This window comes from Pelmatolapia mariae, linkage group LG1 (assembly GCF_036321145.2).
Source record: "Pelmatolapia mariae isolate MD_Pm_ZW linkage group LG1, Pm_UMD_F_2, whole genome shotgun sequence".
Taxonomy (NCBI): Eukaryota; Metazoa; Chordata; class Actinopteri; order Cichliformes; family Cichlidae; genus Pelmatolapia; species Pelmatolapia mariae.
The window spans coordinates 10,845,982-10,864,778 of record NC_086227.1 but is presented as its reverse complement, the minus strand read 5'-3'; the positions used below and the strand labels follow the sequence as shown (position 1 = coordinate 10,864,778).

Genomic DNA, 18,797 nt, shown 5'->3' with positions numbered 1-18,797 from the left:
TAAAGGACGCAACAGATACAATTCTGTTAAAGAGCAAGGATGTAAAATATTTTATTACTGTGTTTAAATTTTAAGCTACTTTATACTTTTATGCTCTACGTCACTGTCATAGTTACATGTTTTGTTCACACTGTGCTTTTGTCATTTCAGTCTAACACTCCCTGCTGTTTACTTTTCCCTTGCCAGTATGTGACCTACAGCTCCTCCCGGCTCACCTGCAACCTCTTTGAATCTAGCCTGTCTTTTTTCACAATAGCTGAGATTTGCCTTTTTTTCCCTGTTTTTTGGGGGGTTTTCTTCACTAAGATGTATTTTTACAGACTTAGAAGCTTAAAAACACTGTTTCAGTTTCCGTGTCTTTTATCTTAATTCAACTGAATTTTAATTAACCTGGGTCATTCTATGGAATAAACAAGCTCTACTTAAAAATAGAATTTCATCTTCTTCAATCTTCTCCGTGCACCTTTTACAGTCTGCACTTTTCCATCAATTTTGTAGCATCATAAACAGATGTGTCATGGCAGTTCTAGGTTTAACACATGTAAGGAATCGTCTGCTTATCGCTTCTTACTCAGGTATATTTGAACTGTAGATAAAAGATGGACATAAGCCAGCAGGTGGTATTTACCATGACTGCAAAAAGACTCTTGGTGGTATGTAAATCTATGGAAAATGGCCCTTAGCTCCTTTGCTCTGTGATTTTAGTAAACACTTACCTGATGAGATAATGGTTCAAACTAATGAGCTGAACAAGCAGCGGTGTAAATTACAAACCTCACAAAAGCTGCTATACCTTGATTTATCCTTCTTGACTTGTGGTGATCAAGTAATGTTTGATGGTCAAGTGACTGACAAGTTATTAGCCAGTGAGCATGAACTGGTATCACTTTCAGATCCACCACATGCTTGTTACATCTGCTGTAGAAAAGCTAATATAGTCATAATATTATCTGGTGATGCCACAGTAGCTACATAGTCTATGATCAAGCATGGACGATACCTCACAATAGGTTTAATAGATAAGAGGTGTGAATAATGATTACATTTAAAGACAAATTTAAGACACACCATTCACCACAGCAGGTATTTCCACATGTTTGATTTGGCAGAGTTTTACACCAGATTTCTGTCCTGATGAAACCCCAAAGATGATGGGCTGGGTTGGGTGTTGGTTGGTGCTGAACATATTTAAATATATAGGTTAGTCTAATCCGCACTTATGTTTAACTGTAATCAAATGTCACATACATAAAACGATTACTTTTAAGTTTGTTAATTAAAAAAAAAAATTAGGGCAATCAGTAGCCTTAACTTTTTGGAGATTTGGCAACTTTTTAGGTTTATAGTGTGTGGTAACTTGTATTTTCCATGCTCTGCATTTGTACTGTAACCGTACTGTACCATTTGCTTTAAATTGCTTCAAATTCTTTCTCAGATGTCGAGTTACAGTGACAAATCGAGGCACCACTAATAATCCAGTAATAAACACAAGTAGAACATTTTTGCACATTGTGTACGTAAATTTAGCAAATAATTTCTAAACAAATGTAGAACTTGGGCAGTGAATACTGTTTTTGGACTGCAGTATTGGTACTTTTACTTTTGTGCACATATTTTATTTTTTCACATTTATTGGTATACTACATCTACTACACTACAAGCTTTTTTTCTGTTAATGACATATAAACTTATCATCTTTAAAATAGTAAAATATGTTTTTAATTGAGAATAAAATAGATTTTAGTGCCTACAATAATAAATCCTTGAACTCGTGAAATACAACTCACCCCATCCAGCTCTATGAAAGAGTGCTGGGTGCAGCTGACACACTCTCCCTCGTCAGAACTGGCAAATCGACATCGAACCTTGTCCCCATCCAAGTCTTTCACTGACAGATGGAAGTCGTGAGGACAGTTCACATGGGCCCTGTTCTCATAGAACAGGAAATATCGGTGGCATGCAGACAAAGAGATAATCAGCCTCTTGAATCATAAATCACAACAAAAGAGAAAACAAAAATGAAAGTGGATTTGGTGCAGTCTGTACAGCTGAAGGGCAAGGCATCACTCTGAAGAAGTCTTTGAGAAGCAAAGACTTTGGCTGACGTCAATAACCTCTCGAAGTGTTGCCTCTTTGGTGACGCCTGTTTGGGGCCAAAGGGTGATCTTAAACTTGGTCCCCAGCAACAGCTGCCTTTTGGAGCTGAAAAAGCCACTGCGAGTGGTGAGCATGAGTAACAGATAAACAATCAGCTGAAACTGATCGCATAAACCTGCAGACTCAGGCTTCACTCTGATTTCACATGGACTTTTTAACAAAAAAAAGATTACACTCAGATTTAAATCATCTGAATAACCAAGTGAAATTTTAAAAATCTATTTCATGTAAAATCTTATATGGATCTTAGTTCAGATATATGTAGCTTATATCTCTTCATGACAGCTTAAATGTCCTTAATTTATTTAACACAAATTCAGCTCATGTCTGAATACAGGAGTCGGGAGGAAGGAGAGCAGAGAGTAGTTCTTTACACTACCTTAGTGGAGGAGGGAGAGCCACAAAAGCAGGGTGGTTGAGTCTCCCGCTGTTTGCCCGGATCACTGGTCCTGCATTTATAGACACAAAAAATTCTGTTCTGGACCTAAAACAGTAAAAAAAAAAACTGTATTAATGGCTTCTTCCTTTAATTTAATAAATAACATCATTGATCTTGTCACAGATAGTAAACACAATGCTCCATAGCAAACGGTTTGATTCGCACAGGACTGAAGAATCATAAGTCAGTTTGTTTGGGCTCCAGACTGCTTGAAATAGTCCATTTTAAATGATTTTGTGTACTCTTAGCTCTTTATGATTTCAGATATTGTGGGATATCACTAATGTGGTTATTTCAAGCATAAACCTCTTGCTGGGACCATAGAAGCCCCAGCTTCACCCCTTCTTTGTTGCGAGGGGCAACAAATCAGAAAAAACTCTGAATTATGCAAAGCTGATCTAGTAGAACAAAAAATAAATACAAATAAGAGTCCTCCATAGTTGTCTAAGAAAAAACAAAACAAAACAATGCCACTTGGAATAATCTCAGAGCTATTTCCAAATAGACTGCGCAAATTTCTTTTCAAAAGATGAAAAATGGAGCTGACACTTAAAATGTAAAAATTAATATACAAAATTTAGCATGTCTGAGGTCAAGGGTATTCCCAATGTAGGTCTCATACCCTAAACTGATGGTAGCTCTGTAGTCACTGGGGACAGTTTTCTGCCACTGGCGGACACAAAAGTCAGAGGGTTTGGTCCCAGTGAAAGGTAATGGGGTGGTGTGGACTAGACAGTCCTCTCCTGGAGCACAGAGTCCAGACAAAGATGGACAAGGACCAGGAGCAATGACAGTGAAATGAGCCCGCACCTGCAAGAAGTAAAGAGACAAACTCCCTCATGTCTGCACTAAACAAACATTACAAACATTTGCATGTAGTTCATGAGGCACCAAATATCAATCTGAGAACCACACGACTAGTTTGTTGACTATTAATTGATTAATTTCGTACCTTTTGGGATAAATAAAGTATTTGTTACCTTTATTTTACCCACTAATGTTGAGTATTAGTAGGATGCTACACTGCAACTCCCATCAGCCAAATAAAACAACTAAAAATAACTGAATTTGGGTTGAAGCACTAATTTATGGGATGTTTGTGGCCAAGTATGAAAAAAACAACAATATCAACATTATCCTTAGTTCAGCTATTAAATCTATATGAAAGTAAGGGTTTGTTTTTGAGGATAGATGGAGCCGTGAGTAATTAAGACGTACACAGCTGACAGGACTGCATATGGCTCAGAAGAATGCCTAACTAGATTACAACAGACCTAACACACTACACAATGACTGACACTGAATTTGTTTTTTAGAATTAAAAGAATCAATTATTTGCACACATAAGTAAGTAGCAACTAAAATAAAGAAAGAAGGGGAAGGGTTTACTTTGAAGCATGTCAATTTTAATGTTTTTTGTTCTTGCAGTGAATCCTGAAACGTTTTAACTAATTGAGTGGTAAACACGTTCATTAGGCTATTTCAAGAAAAGTATAATTTTAGTAAAGTAAAATTATAGAAGCACAGTTTTGACACACAATTTAAATCACTGGTTTCTAATAAATAATAATGCTGAGCCATAAAATAATATGGTTTATAAATCATGGAAAATGTCTTTTATTAGGTTCCTGCTATAATTTTGAGTTTATGAAAATCTCAACACATGACTAAAATGTGATAATAAAAATGTATAATTAGGAACAGCTGAGAGTGGGGAGATCTTGGATTTTAGGACTCTGAAAAAAAATTAAAGAGGGAAAATGTTGCTCACTGTTTTTCCTCCATCACTGTTCAGGGGCACAACATGCACTGTCAGGCCAAGAGAAGAGGCGTCAGAGGCCAGGCCTAGCATCAACAGAGCCAGGCCCAGCAATAAGATATGCATTTTGAATCTGTCCAGCATCTCAGCTTCTCAGACAAGCAGTGAGTCCGAACCTTTGGCAAATACAAAAACAGAAAGGTGAAGTAGTCAAGAGTCAGAGCACTAACTGACTTTTCATTAGCTGCATGAAACATGGTTGGTGGGAGCAGCATGGTTTGGTTGGGCTTGTTAATAAGAACCTAAAGCTGGAGGCTCAGAGGCAGCGGCGCCATCTCTTAAGCAGCAATACCTGCAGGCAGTGGGCACGGAGGGGGAAGTGGCTGGTAGTGACTTGCGTTATTTAGCTTTTTTTCTGAGCTTCACTAAGTTTCTAATGACAGGAGTTTTTTAAAATTTTTATTTGTTTGTGATGTCTGTGTGCAAAGTGGGACATTGCTTTTGTACTTAAAAGTCCATGGTGTGATAAAAATCTGTTCTGGAGAAATAGTTCAACATATTATGGTGAATATCTTTATTTCCATTCTTTTAAAAGGCTCTGTGACAGATTTTCTAGTTTTAGAAAGTTTCAGAGATGTCAACTCATCTTACATCATGGACAACATAGAGCCCAGTTTCATTCAAAGTGGGCCCAACCAGTAAAGCTATTGCCTATCAATAAACAGTTTTTTTGTTTTTAAAGTTTCTTTTATTTCCAGGATCAAGATTAAGCTACACATTTAAACCCTGAGGTATCTTCAGAAATTTTTTTTTAAAGATTCATCTCAGGTTTTCCACTATGTGAAGAAATGCTGCTGACTACAAAGAAACCCAGTAGAGTTCCTTGTGCATACACTAATATTTTCATACTATTTTCATACTTCAGTGCTTGAGAGACCATGGGTCAGTAAGAAGGCAAAACTAATGAGAAAACACACTAAAGTCCAAAAATGTATGCTCTTCTTTTTAGTCCACATATATCCAGTGAGCTGGATCCATGTTTGTCAAAGATATCGTGAGGCAAACTGACTTGGAAAAAAAAGAACTGATTTTTATATTGACAGGTGTATGTAATGAAAACATAAGAAATTACAACTTAAACCTTGTGTCCCATGGAAAATATTTAGGTCTTTTCCAGTCACAAACTTGTCCAGGTAGTGAACTGCACTATGCAACTGCTTTGAGACATGGCAGCAGACTATAATGTGCTACACTGGCTAAATATACATTTCTTTGAGCACCTCTACATAAGGTTTACACAATGATAAGCCAAAGTTCTTGGGCTAGCCAAGTCAAAAGACACTGGAGAACCTTTAAAAGATCTGAGATATCTGAGTCTATATGTATGCTCTTGACAGTGTTGATTACAGAAAATCCAAAATAAATGAAAACATTTACATCCAATTACTGTTTTTTAAAGTGATTAAAAATGTAACCTGTACAATCCTGGGAAACAAAAACTTAACTAAAAGCCCAAATAACCATGACATTCATGCCCATGCTGAATGTAGGTAAACTTCTGAACTGTATGGTGTTAAAAAGTGTCAGGTTTCTAAATGTTGGTGAATAACAAATGACACTCCAATCACAAGCCAGAATTATTCAGGCAGCTCTGCCCTGAAACCTCCACAGAATAAAAGCCAGATATAGAAAACGCACACACTGAAATGAAAATGTCAGACAAGGAACAGGTATATTTTTACCGTAATCAGTCGTCAGCTCTTCATTTTCAAAAGTCCAACTTAGGAGCTTACAGCCTCCATGCTCTTTCTATACAGTCTTGAGAGCTGAGATGTAAGCAAACTAAATTTGAGCGATGACAGAATGAAGTTGAACTGGTTCACCCAGAGCTTCTAAAGCAAACATGAAAATTACTGCATGCCAAGAGAAGCGTAACTGAAGTGACTAAGCTCTGATTATTGTGCACTGCATGAGGTACGCCTTCCCCGTATATGTGACACCTGCTGCAGTCTTTTATATTAAAGACAGCAAGAGAAAAACCAAAACCAAAAAGAAAAAAAAACAAAAAACAAACACACAAAACACCACAACTCTGAAGACTGAGATGCTTTTTTTATTGAAAGATCAAACATTTGGAGGAATGATTGGTAGAAATGTAATTGTTACATGGTCAAGGGCAAAAAAATAAAGTTAGTACCAAAATTGTGGTCCTGTCTTCCCAAAAAAACCCAAACAAACAAAAAAAGCATCCATGTTCCCTTCTAGTAGTCACATGACATCATTCACAGAGACTTGGGTAAGCCTCATAACATCTTTTCAATGAAGCTGTTTATTTTTTCCTTTCAGGTAAAAAATTCTGTTAATAATCAGACAATTTTATAAACAAGCTTGTTGGTCAGTACCAGCCCACGAGAGGAAAGGTTTTCATTTGGGAGAAGGATTCCTGGAGTTTGATCAGATGAGGAGGGGAAGGCCCACCGTTGCTTTGGATCTTTTAAGAAGGAGTTAACCTTCTTAACTGCCTTGGTCCCCAATTCCTCATACCTCTTGTCACAGGGCCAGAGACACCACATGTGTCAGTTACTGCCCGTTCTTCACACTCAGAATTTTCTCCTTCAGAGAGGAAAAAAAAAAAAAAAAAAAAAAATAGTATCAAGAAAAAGGATAACTTAGAGATAGCTTAGGCAGACAGCATACTGCATATTGGTTAATCAAACAATCTTACTTTGATCATGGTCTCCAGCTTCACGGCGTCAGCAGCAAACTTGCGGATGCCGTCAGACAGCTTCTCCACAGCCATGCGGTCCTCGTTGTGCTCCCAGCGGAAACTCTTCTCATCCAGGTGGACCTTCTCCAGATCACAGGCCTTGGCTGCAAAAATCAAAAACATCAGGTTCAATGTGGCAGCAGAGAAAGGCTGCTTACAGATTTCTATCAAAAGCTGTCCTGATGCATCTAGAATACTCTTCTCTGCATTAGGGAAAGTGTCCCTAGGTTTTGGGGAAACATAAACCAGAAGATAATTAAACAAGTCCTACTTGTACAGAGCAATAGAAAATATTTTTAAAACAAAGCTTGTGCTTCTGATCTTTTAATCAGTTTTAAATGGTTAGGTGAAACTCTCCAGAAAAGATGGGATGTATTGGCAGACTTGTGACTGGTCCAAAAAACCCCAAAGTGCATTTTTAGGTCTGTTTAGTTTTTAGATAAGGTGACTGTGGTACTAGAGTTTAGTGGAATGTCACTAATGAGTGTGGCTCACAGAGCAAACGCCCTTTCTGTTGACAAGGAATTGTAACAACAAAAAGGTGTGTGCATGTAAATTAAACAGATGTGAGAACCACATTGTTCTCATCAGTAGCACAGAATGTACTCTACCCAGAAATGATTTTAAAACTAAATGAAAATGTTTTTGGTAAAATCCAGTTAAAAGCTTCAAACCACAATAATCTAGGGTAGACCAAAGATAGGGTAGACCAAGTTCTCATTTTTTAATCCACCCTAACACAATTAACACAAAACTGGCAAAAATACTTCAGAGAGCAATATTCTGCATCTTTTTAAAGTCAGAGAGCAGTACCTTTCTCCTCACTGAGCATCTCCGTGACAGCACTGTGATCCTGGCTGAGCTCTGCCAGCAGACCGGGGGAGATTGTGAGCAGGTCACAGCCTGCGAGGGCTTTCACTTCCCCTGTGTTTCTAAAGGAGGCCCCCATCACAACAGTGCTATAGCCAAACTTCTTGTAGTAGTTGTAAATCTTGGTCACACTCACCACACCTGAGAAGAAGAAATACACAACCAAAGAAGAAGAGGTCACCAATTGATCAAGATACAACTGTTGTAGCAGTTTGATTTTTAAGGTAATGGTGTCAATCAATCCAGTTTTCAGTTACATGGCTGACTCATTATTATATTACACAATATTGCCACGCTATACACCTGCAACATCAGAAACTCTAATTACATTAATTAATTATCCCAGAGGTGATTGATCCAAACACCAAATCACATTTTTTACCTCAGACAGGTAAGCTGTCACACAGTGTCACTGTAGAAGTTATAATTTAATAGATGTCTCATCCACTTACTAAAGCCTGTATAAATGCATTTCCCTAACTGCATATCATCTGGCACTGCCACAAAGCTAAAGCAACACTGAGCACATGCATTATAAGTGAGCTGCTGTGTCTCTGACCATTTTCTTCAGTAATTTGTAATCCACTTGCAGAAGCTTCAATGAAGTTTCATTCATTTTAATTACACCTCTTTTTAAACACATTATCTCTATTAGCTCTGTTTTTAAACTGTGAGAATACAATTATGCAGAAAAAAGGGATATGATGCACACCCACCTACAAATCAAACCATTTTCAGCTCATCTGACGAGCAGAGTTGTGATTAAACATTTCTTTTCACTGAATAGCTTCGTGATGCTGTTGTGTTTCTAACACAAGCAACCACAGAACGATACAGTCAATGGATAAAGTAAAACACAAGATTTACTGCAAGTCCGTTTTAGCCATGTGTATCAAATAAACTGGTGACTGACAATATTGCCTCATAACTGCAGTGTTTTTACCTGGATCTTCATGTGGCTCGTAGCTTTTGCGATCTGTATTCTCCTTATACCAGTCAAGGATGCGTCCAACGAAGGGTGATATAAGTGTTACCTTTGCTTCGGCACAGGCTACGGCCTGAGCGAAAGAAAACAGCAGCGTCATGTTGCAGTGAACACCATGCTTCTCCTCAAGCTCCCTGAACAAACAAGCAAAACAAACAAAAAAAATATTTAGAACACATTAATAACAGAAATAAGTTACACACAATGTTATACCAGCTCCCATTTCAAACATCTTCTCAAAGGGCCAAGCTCAAGATCATCATGAAAACACTAACATGTTGTTCTGTAGCCCACTGACTTCTGAGGGGTTTCTTTCTTTCACTTTGTTTTCTAGCCTGTGGGTACTGTCGCACCAGATATGAGCAGCCATTTTGCCAGAGTAAAAGCTACATCATGTTCCTGTTTACACTGGTTTACAACAAAATTTGCTGATTTAACAGCAAATAGTGGTCTGTTTGCTGGGTTTCACACTTGTTGAGTAGCTGTTATTGCACTCGTGCTCCTGTTTGTGGGGAGAGGTAAACACAGACGTGACTGACCAGTGAAATACACCGGCTGTGATTTTATGCGAACGTGTTTTGATGTTCCATTACATGTTTGCTATAATTCATTTAACAAATATTGGAAAGCAGTGCTTAATCTGAGGTCAGTTAAAGGGCTCATATATGTTGGCGTCTCTTTATCAGTAACAGGACTGAAAAAGAAAGCTGCTCCTTCTCTAGAAGACTTTATGCTTTCAAAATGAAATACACACTCACTCACACATACGCAAGTGCAGCATCCGAGAGTATAGCACACTTCATACTCACTTCCCAGCTTGGATTCCTTCCCATGTTGATGACAGCTTGATGAGTACGCGTTCCTTGCTAATGCCTGCCTCTTCATAAAGTGCAATGAGCTTCAGGGCTTTTGCAACCATTTCATCTTTGTCAAAAGACAACCTGTGACATAAATGAGAACCAACACAGCTGTTTGGCATTTTAAAATCTAAGAGCAAGTATTCTTTGCTTTATTTGTTTTGCGTCTGTGGTCATTTAAAATGTTTCCTGTGACAACAAGTTAAATGGTAAACAGCTTTTAAGAGATTGCTATAAATGCCATACTCTGTAGCTCAATCAGTTCACTATTCAGGTACTTTTTTTCCCCATTGGTTTTACAGAGAACACATAAATGATAAGAGTTTACTAAATCAATTTGTATTTCTCAGAGAAAGTTGATTAGCTTCTACCAGTTGTTTATTATCAGTAACACAACTTAGCTGCTGGTTAAAAACAAACAAACAAAAACAAAAATAAACAAAACAAGAAAGTGGTTAAAATCTCCAATTTCAGGCTCTTAAATATTCCCTAATGCTCTGAATGACACTAATATATTAGGAAACACTTATGTGCTGCCCTCTAATAAAAGGTTTTTTGTGCAAGAATGGCATCTTATCTGAAACTCCTCTGAAATTTGCCTCATTGCTTAAAGTTTCTCTTTGTCTACTGTGTAGATTTGAAAAGCTCAAGCCAGTAAACATTTCACATCTTGTGTCATTAATAGCACTTTGTTATAGGTTTGCATATACCTGGCATCCACTTCAGTTGAGACTCTGCCTGGGACCTTCTTGAGGATCTCAAGCCCAAAACTCACAAACAGCTTGTCCATGGTGTTTGCTACCTGCTCCTCTTCGGTTCTTAATGGAGACAGAGACAAAAAGGCTGATCATTTCCACGTTTCAGTTACAATGACAACAAGTCAGAAAACCAATCAACATTTCTTCAAAATGTTTAATTTTAGAACACATTACACAATGGCTGAGAAGTCCACATTAGTAAAATCATAGACTACTGGTCTAGGTGTTTACTATGTTTTTAACATGTTCTGTTCACACAGTGTTTCAGTTTACCATGTAGCTTTGGGAAATCAAGACAAATGTGCTTCCTATCACCCGTCATATTTTCCAAGAGGCATGAAAGGTGTTTTTAAATACTAAAACCTCATCGGCATGAGAACAATGACAAGTTGTTTTTTAGTCCACAGGAAATTAAACAACCGAGCCTCACAAAATCTGATTAATTTAGTGTTTAATGTCTAATTAAACTCCACGCCACATGAATTGACAACATATTAAAGAAAAAAAAAATCCATCAGATATCAGGTTTAAGCAGAAAAGATGCACATTTTATTGGATTCACTGCTGTAAATTAGGAATGTCCCGAGAGCTTCCACAGACGAGCTGTGTAATGTGCAGACATCTAAGAGGCACAAAATATCCCCCAGTGTAGTCCAACATCTATTTAACTAAAGGACAGTTTAGCCACATTGTGTTTGACCTATTTGTGCACTGTACTTACCCGCCCTTGGCCATGCCATACTTGATGGCCTGATCCACCAGCTGCTGGTAGGCTGGCATCTTAGCAGCAGCCAGGATAAGAGATGGGTTGGTGGTTGCATCTTGAGGCTTGTATTCGTCAATGGCTGCCGTATTGGAACACAGATCAAAACAGTTCAGTCACATAAACACCCCGTTAGCCAGGCTAGATTAAAGCAGGAGTACAGAGAGGTACCAACCATGTGTTTAAATATATTAAATAAGTTTAATCTGCAATAATAAATTTCAGATGAAACATAAAAAAAACAAACCAAACACAGCATTGACCACAGGAGGGATGGTGTTTCAGACGCATGCTATGCTAACATGCCATGCTAATTGGTAGCCCTTTGAAGACTGCTGCTAAGTGACTAAAAGCAATGCCTTTGTGGTACAGTGGTTAACACATTCATCTAACACATGAAAGAGCCCTGGTTTGAGGTCAGGAGGTGACCCAAAAATACAGACTGAGGATGGAGGTGACAACCTACTATACTGGTGTTGGTCCCGAACCTCGATAAATCAAAGTTGTTTCAACTAAAATTTATATCAGTAGTTAAAGAGGACTAAAAGAACTGACAGAACAAGAATATAACTCACTCATGCTGAATCAACATACTGCTACCTGCAGATAGAAAATGGTGCCATCTACTGTGCAAACATGTACAGTCTCCAAAAAGAAAAAAAAAAAAAAAAGAGAAAACTGATTTTTGTTATTTTTATATTCTACATTGAATAAGACTTTAATTGTACCAGGCCAAGCATAGGGCAGAGTACACCCTGGACAGGTCGCCAATATACTGCAGGGCTGTTGTGCAAACCTAATCTAATAATTAATATTCAACTAATGAAATCTTTAGTGGCAAAACATCAAATTACTACAATTCCAAAAAAGTTACAATAAATTAAAAGAACCTAATGTCTTTGATGCAAAACAATAAGTCACAAGGTATATAATAAATGTATGCCCCAGTCTACAGGCCTTAAAGAAAACAACCTGTTGCAGTTCACAGGACAGAAGTGGAAATTTTATTTGAAATGCATGAGTGGTGGGGCCTTTTCACACACCACAGGGGTTTTATGTTAGCACTGAATAGTGGCAGCATGGTTCAGTCAGAGCTGCCAACTCTTCATCCACAGAACAAAGGCCGTGTCTGTCCTGTTGCACGTTATCTCTCAACCCCCTCCTTCTACAGGTCAGCAGGTCGGAACTGGACACTCGTGATCAACTGCTCAAGTACTGCTGATTATGACAACATACCCAATACTTAAGGTTTGACATAAAAAAACAAAAAAAAACCCAAAAAGGAATCCAAAAAACTTCCACTGCCAAAGGTGTTTAGGCAGGTAAAATACAGTAAAGTTTCAGGTTTTGACATAAATTTGATCATAAACAAGACTGTGTATATATGCCAGTGTAATTACATTTACACACACTATACTTCAGAGTTCCTACAAATAAACTGACGATGGCACTTGCATGACTTGGTAGGTGAGGGACATTTAAAAGCACATGAGATCACATCTAATTACCCACAGCACAAGAAAATAAAAACATTGTTTTAAATCAGTGAATGCGTTTAATTTGACTGGTCAGTTAAAATGTTGTGTGCATAAAGACAAGTTTGTATACTAAACATATATCCATAACCTACCTGCAAATACATAAACATTACTGCCTTGATCTCAATGTCAACTCAAAGTCTGTATTGATCCTGGTAGACAAATCACATATTTCTTATGTAAACTTTTGAGTCTTTGTTCAATAAGAAACCCTAACAAAATGCACGTTTTCCTTTAAAACCTCAATATTCATGCCGGCTAATTAGTTAACAAGTAGCCAAATTTCATAAGAGCAACCTCCACTAACTTTTAGTCCACTGCTGAGAACTTTTTATCCCCTCACTTCATTAAATTAAGCAAGACTGTGTTGGTTAACTGTGTTTCACCATGTCTTCATGTGAAAACAAACATGTTTCTGCTTGACCTGGTCTTGCAACACGCATGTCTAAACTTGCAACAGGTGAAAGACGAGAAATCACATTTAAAACCTAGATTACATAAACCAGAACCAGGTCTGCATTTCATAAAAGACAGATGAGCTGTTGGGCAAATCTCGACTGACCACTTCTCTTATCGCAGCCCTCTGCAAAACATCTTTGTTTTTTTATTGATGGTGGTAGTGACAGAGGTATTCACAGCAGTTAAGATTAACATGTGTATATCAGCATTGTGTGACAGAGACAGCGGATCACAAAAAGTATCTGCTTCTTTCTGGAAAATTCTTGCTCTTCAACTTTTTTACTCCTGCTAGTACAAACTGCTGGGTTACATTATTCTTCCTGTAAAGCAGGGATGTCAAACCCATTTCATATCTTGGGCCACATACAGCCCACTTTGATCTTAAAGTGGGTCAGACCATTTCGATTCAATTTCACTTATATAGCATCAAATAACAACTGTCGCCTCAACAGACCAGTGAAACGTGACACTCCTGCTGTAAAGCATCTGCAAACTGTACTAGGAAAAATACATACTTCTCCAAGTACAATTAAATCTAAAAGTACAGACAACTATGAATAACTGGTGATTATTAGATTAATATATACTTAAAGCCAAAGGCTTCTTACTGTTCTCGCCACAGACCAATTCTTGGTAAAACTCTAATTTTAACATAAATGGACTGGACTGTATTGCACAGCATTTTTGTTATGCCCATTCTTATTATGGAGGCATTCACAAACATATTTGTTTAAATTACAGGCAATAAACTAAGTTTATAGTTCAGCAAAAGGCTAAAGAAATAAAAGGTATACGGATCTGGGAGTATCAGCTTTCCAGAGTCATGCCTGGCAACATGAGTCCAGTTCTGTCGTGTCATCCTGACTGTGCAGGCTGTGCACGACGAATCATCTGGTTTTGCATCACAGTGTAAATCTAATATTTTTTCCAGCCCTGTTCCTCATTCTGACCTATTGAGAAACATGAGCTTTACCTCCGTTACAAGAACTGGACAAACGAGGAAGGATAATCTGATTTTACAACCACTTACACAGGCAGTGTGCACACAGTAGTCTGCAACTTTGGTTTGCCTAATCAACTTTGCGTTCACACCCTATACATATTCTTTTATATAAAGATAATAGCATTTTTATTAGAATAAAAGAGGTGTGCTATTATTCAGTTTGCATTGTTTGCTAGTGCAGCTAATAGTACGTAGATACTGTTAAGTAACGTTAATAACCAGTAATAGGATCATCTACTTCAGTAGTTAACCGGAAAACTAATTTCCAACTGACATGAAACAGTTATATAGCTAACGTTAGGTGGCCTAACTAAACACAGTCACTTCGATGCTCACACCCACTTCATGACATCGACACCACCGCGGTCATTCACTTCAAAGCTGGATCCTTCCTTGTCACTTAGTTAGCATGCTAACCAGCTAACGTTAGCATGGGATAAAAAGGGTTTTACCGTTGAAGTCTCCCGTGTCTGCCACCACCACAGTGTGCTTCTTCAGCTGGTTCAGCGCCGACTCCATCTTTCGCCGTTTGTCTGGTGACCCACTAGACATAATGAGGCGAGACTGGGACCCTTTTATACACACAAAACACGTGAGACCGGGAGGAATGTCACAGCGCCCAGCGTAAGTTGACGGGAGCGCGCGGCGTAAAAGAGGAAGGCGTCATCCGGGGCGCGCAGAGACCTGTTAGAGGAAGTGCGCAGAAAAAAAGTCCACTTATAAGGTCTGTGTACAGTTTATTTATAAAATGGAAACCAGTCGGGCAATTCATTATATTATTCCTCACTTACTATACTATACCAGTGCTTTATTTATAAAGTACTTTAAAAAACAACAACAAGGCTGACCAAAGTGCTGTACAACAACACCAAATATAAAAAATACTTCTCATTCAGTGGTGGAGAGCTCAGATACTTCTTTCATCTTTCGCAATCTGTTGCATTGGCTCGACCTGTGGTAAAGTTAAAAAAACAACCTCCCAAATATAGGAGCCTGTTTTCAGACCACTGTGTACTTTTGATAGCCATTTATTTAATCTCCTTAAACTTACTTAATTACACTTTAATGCACAACATCATCTTGTGATGTTGTATTTTTGTGTAGCAATATTAATACTTTTGTTTATTTAAAATCTATGACTACCTTCTCCATCATTGTTGAAGAAATTCTATCCCTTGTGTTGTATTTCTTTTTGTGGTTTATTGCTCCCATATCAATGAATAAAAGAATATTGTCACGGTCCTGGGTCGGTGACCCAGTGTATTGTGTTCTGTGTTATTAATAATATTTGAGTTCATCATGGTTTATCATTACTAGTCTTTTGGTTTATGGTTCTGTATTTCTCTAGTTCTTCTTTGTTTTGTGATTTCTAGTTCTTGGGTTTTGTTCTTTTGCCCCTCATGCAGGTTTAGTTAGTGTAGGCTTAGTTCTGTCTTCATGTTTATTTTCTTGCTGCACCAGTCAGTCGTGTCTCATTTCGTAGTTTGTTACTCCTGTCCCTGTGCTCCGTGTTCCCTCTGTTCAGTGGCTCGTCAGTGCCTGTCGTGTGTTTCCTGTTTTATTTTGGTAGGCGCTGTCCTGTATGCAGTGTGTCTGGTTGTGCTCCCCCTTGTCTCTTTAGGTCTGATTTGTCCCAGCTGTGTTACCGCCTGTTCCCCATCCTCTCGTTGTCCTGCTTGTGTATTTAAACCCTGTGTTTCTCTCCGTTAGTTGTAGTTGTTTCTCTCCGTGTTGTGTTTTCTCCCTTCGTGTTCCTGGCTTAATTCTAGTTCAAAGTTCCTGTTCTGGTTTGTTTTCCTTATATTTCTTAGTTGTTAGCTTCTAGTTTTCATTTTCGAGTTTTTTTTTTTTTTTTTAATCAAGTTTGTTTCTTATGAAAAGTCTTCCCAGCAATAAAAGCTGCCGCTTGAAGTTTCATTCCGCGTACGTATGTCTACAGATTCATACCTGTCAAATGACGGGTGGAAGTATTGTTGAGACTTGCTGTTCACTTTGTATCTGGATGCATCCATCCGTCCATCCAGATAGTTTCTTTAGGACAACACTTTATATTAATCCTCTCTATTTAGCATTATAAGGAGCATATAAGATGATACACAGTTATGGGGGACTTATAAATAGCTAGCATAACCGTTTCTACGGGTTCCCATATTCTAAATCGTTATTCATTTATTTGCTGCTTTATAGCACAAATTGCTTTGAAATGCTTTGGTGCAACAAAGCGTATTGAAAAAATTCACTTACAGACTTGAACTTTTTACCCACTGTGCAGTAACATTTAAACTACTGTGTGAATTATGGAATATTAGATGAAAAGTCTAACCTTTTGAATATTTAATTACACTGTGGGAAGAGAGTCTGCTCTGCACTTTAACAATATGCCATGGCCTTATGTGATTTTGATTGCTTGATTACTTCTGTAACTCCGCTGGGCCACCTGTTGCTGACAAATCTTTGAGCCCTCCAGTAACAGCCACCTGTATCTCAGTCTGATTTGCAGTAATATGGGAACAATTTCATTTTAGAAACCATTACATTTGGTGTGATTACCCTTCTTGCCTTTCAGCGAATCTGTCTGTATTCAAAAGTAGCACGTCAATCCCCAGGTTCTAGCAGCACAATAATATTGTCGCTTATATTTAATAGCCTGTAGGGCTGCTTGGCTGGAAGATTTATATTCTGGGGTACCTCACAGCTGACATGTGATATCAAACCACAAATAAAATACACTGAGCATATTTATTGAACAATGGCTACCCCAAGGGCAAATAAAGCTTACATTTTTGCATTTAGGATGTAACTTTTGTGTTTTACCTCTGGTAAAGTCCTTGCTGGACATAAATTCATGCTGAAAATAAAAAAGAAAAAATTTATTCACTGGACTCAGTTAGCATGTTAAACATTAACTTTCATGACAATATGATCGGAGAAAAGCCAAACATGTATGGTTTGTTTGGAAAGGCTACCAGGACAAAGCTTATTCTCTCTAAGAAGAACATGGCAGCACAGCTTCTGTTTGCAAAGATGCATCTGAGCCAAACCCCAACTCTTCTGAAAAAATGTGCTTTGGACAGATGAGATGAAAGTGGAGATGTTTGGCCATAATGCACAGTGGCACATCTGGTGCAAAACAAACACAGCATGTCAGCAAAAACACAAAATACCACAAAATAGCACAATGGTGGAGGGGTGATTGTGTGGGCTTCTCAGAGGATATGAGCACTTTGCAATTATTGAGTCAACCCTGAATTTATCTGTATACCAAAGTATTTCTCGAGTCGAATATGACAATGATCCCAAGCAGCAAATCAACAGCAGAATGTCTAAAAAAGAAAAATTTTGCAATGGCCCAGTCAAAGTCTAGAACTCTCTACACTGCAAAGAAGAGTGGGCCAAATTTTCTTCACAGCAATGAGAGAGACTGATGAAGTCATAGAAAAATGGTTACTTCAAGCTATTGCCACTAAAGGTGGTTTTGCAAGCTACTGAATCATGGTGTGTACTTAGTTTCATAAGGCTGCATAGAGTTCTGTGAAAGCTTTCTTTTTCCAGTGACTGCAGGGCTGAAGGAATAAAGGATCAATCTTTGTAGAGCTTGCATGCAAATTTTTCATCTACACTGTGTGTGAGATCTACTGAGAACACGTGTTCAATTTCTTAAAGTGTAGCAAAATCTACTCGTGATACTCATCAAAAATGGATCCCATCAGTATTTGAGGGTATCTTACATACTTGACTTTGAAATATACAACACTTTTTCCACAAGAGCAGACAGCATGTTTGCTAGTTTTGTTTGAGCATGTTTTAAGCTTTCAGCACACTTAATCACAATCTGTCAACCATGTCATTCAGCTTGTGAGCACACATTCAATTTGTCAGCACTTTAGAAAAGAAAAAGTGCATCAAATATTTGAACCCCACAGGTGGAGTAGCCTTCGGGGGGTCTGCTGATAGTGCTGAGGAGTTGGAGCCTGTGGTGCAGATGGTCCGTACAGGTTGACTCCTACTGATGTTGGAGATCTTCTGACTTTTGCCATCAGGTCAAAGTTCACATGGGAATAGAGCAAAATTTATTCAAGGTTTCCTGGTGATGTGTCCTTATGACCTCTCTTCTAGCATCAGCGACACTTGTAGTGTAAAAACAGCTTCATTACTTACTGTTCTTTATTTCACCAGAGCTTCGGCCTCTTTACACCCCAGCTCTTCTCCACCTTGGAAGTCAGTGATGTTGAGCTAAAAACCTCCCTTCTGTGTCCTTATTACTGGCGTCACTAGCGAAATGTCAGCATAACTGCTAGATGTTTTGAAATGTGACATCTGACATTTTCATTTAAGTATGGATGAATTTTAATGGGAAATTACTGCCAAGCTTGAGAAACGGTTAAATAGTTAGCAGACATAGTTATGCTGAAAATGTATTGCACGCCACAGACTCTTTAAAT

The 18,797-nt window shown here is 38.2% G+C and overlaps 1 protein-coding gene across 1 annotated transcript; it reads right to left on the bottom strand.

Moving 5' to 3' along the window:
• Positions 1–6,446: 6,446 nt before the first annotated feature.
• taldo1 (transaldolase 1) lies at positions 6,447–14,994 on the bottom strand. Its single transcript, XM_063482478.1, has 8 exons — positions 14,808–14,994; positions 11,314–11,437; positions 10,545–10,652; positions 9,787–9,918; positions 8,936–9,111; positions 7,936–8,133; positions 7,081–7,226; positions 6,447–6,968 (listed from the first exon to the last, which is right to left on the bottom strand). Exons 1-8 carry the CDS (start codon positions 14,905–14,907, stop codon positions 6,936–6,938), a joined length of 1,017 nt encoding a protein of 338 aa, XP_063338548.1. The 5' UTR covers positions 14,908–14,994; the 3' UTR covers positions 6,447–6,935.
• Positions 14,995–18,797: the final 3,803 nt, after the last annotated feature.

Coding starts and splice junctions, on each gene's coding strand:
- taldo1 (XM_063482478.1), bottom strand. CDS start 14,907: ATGTCTAGTGGGTCACCAGACAAACGGCGAAAGATGGAGTCGGCGCTG. Junction 10,653..11,313: donor TATGGCATGGCCAAGGGCGG/GTAAGTACAGTG, acceptor GTCTCCATTAAG/AACCGAAGAGGAGCAGGTAG. Junction 6,969..7,080: donor AGCTGGAGACCATGATCAAA/GTAAGATTGTTT, acceptor TCCTCTCTGAAG/GAGAAAATTCTGAGTGTGAA.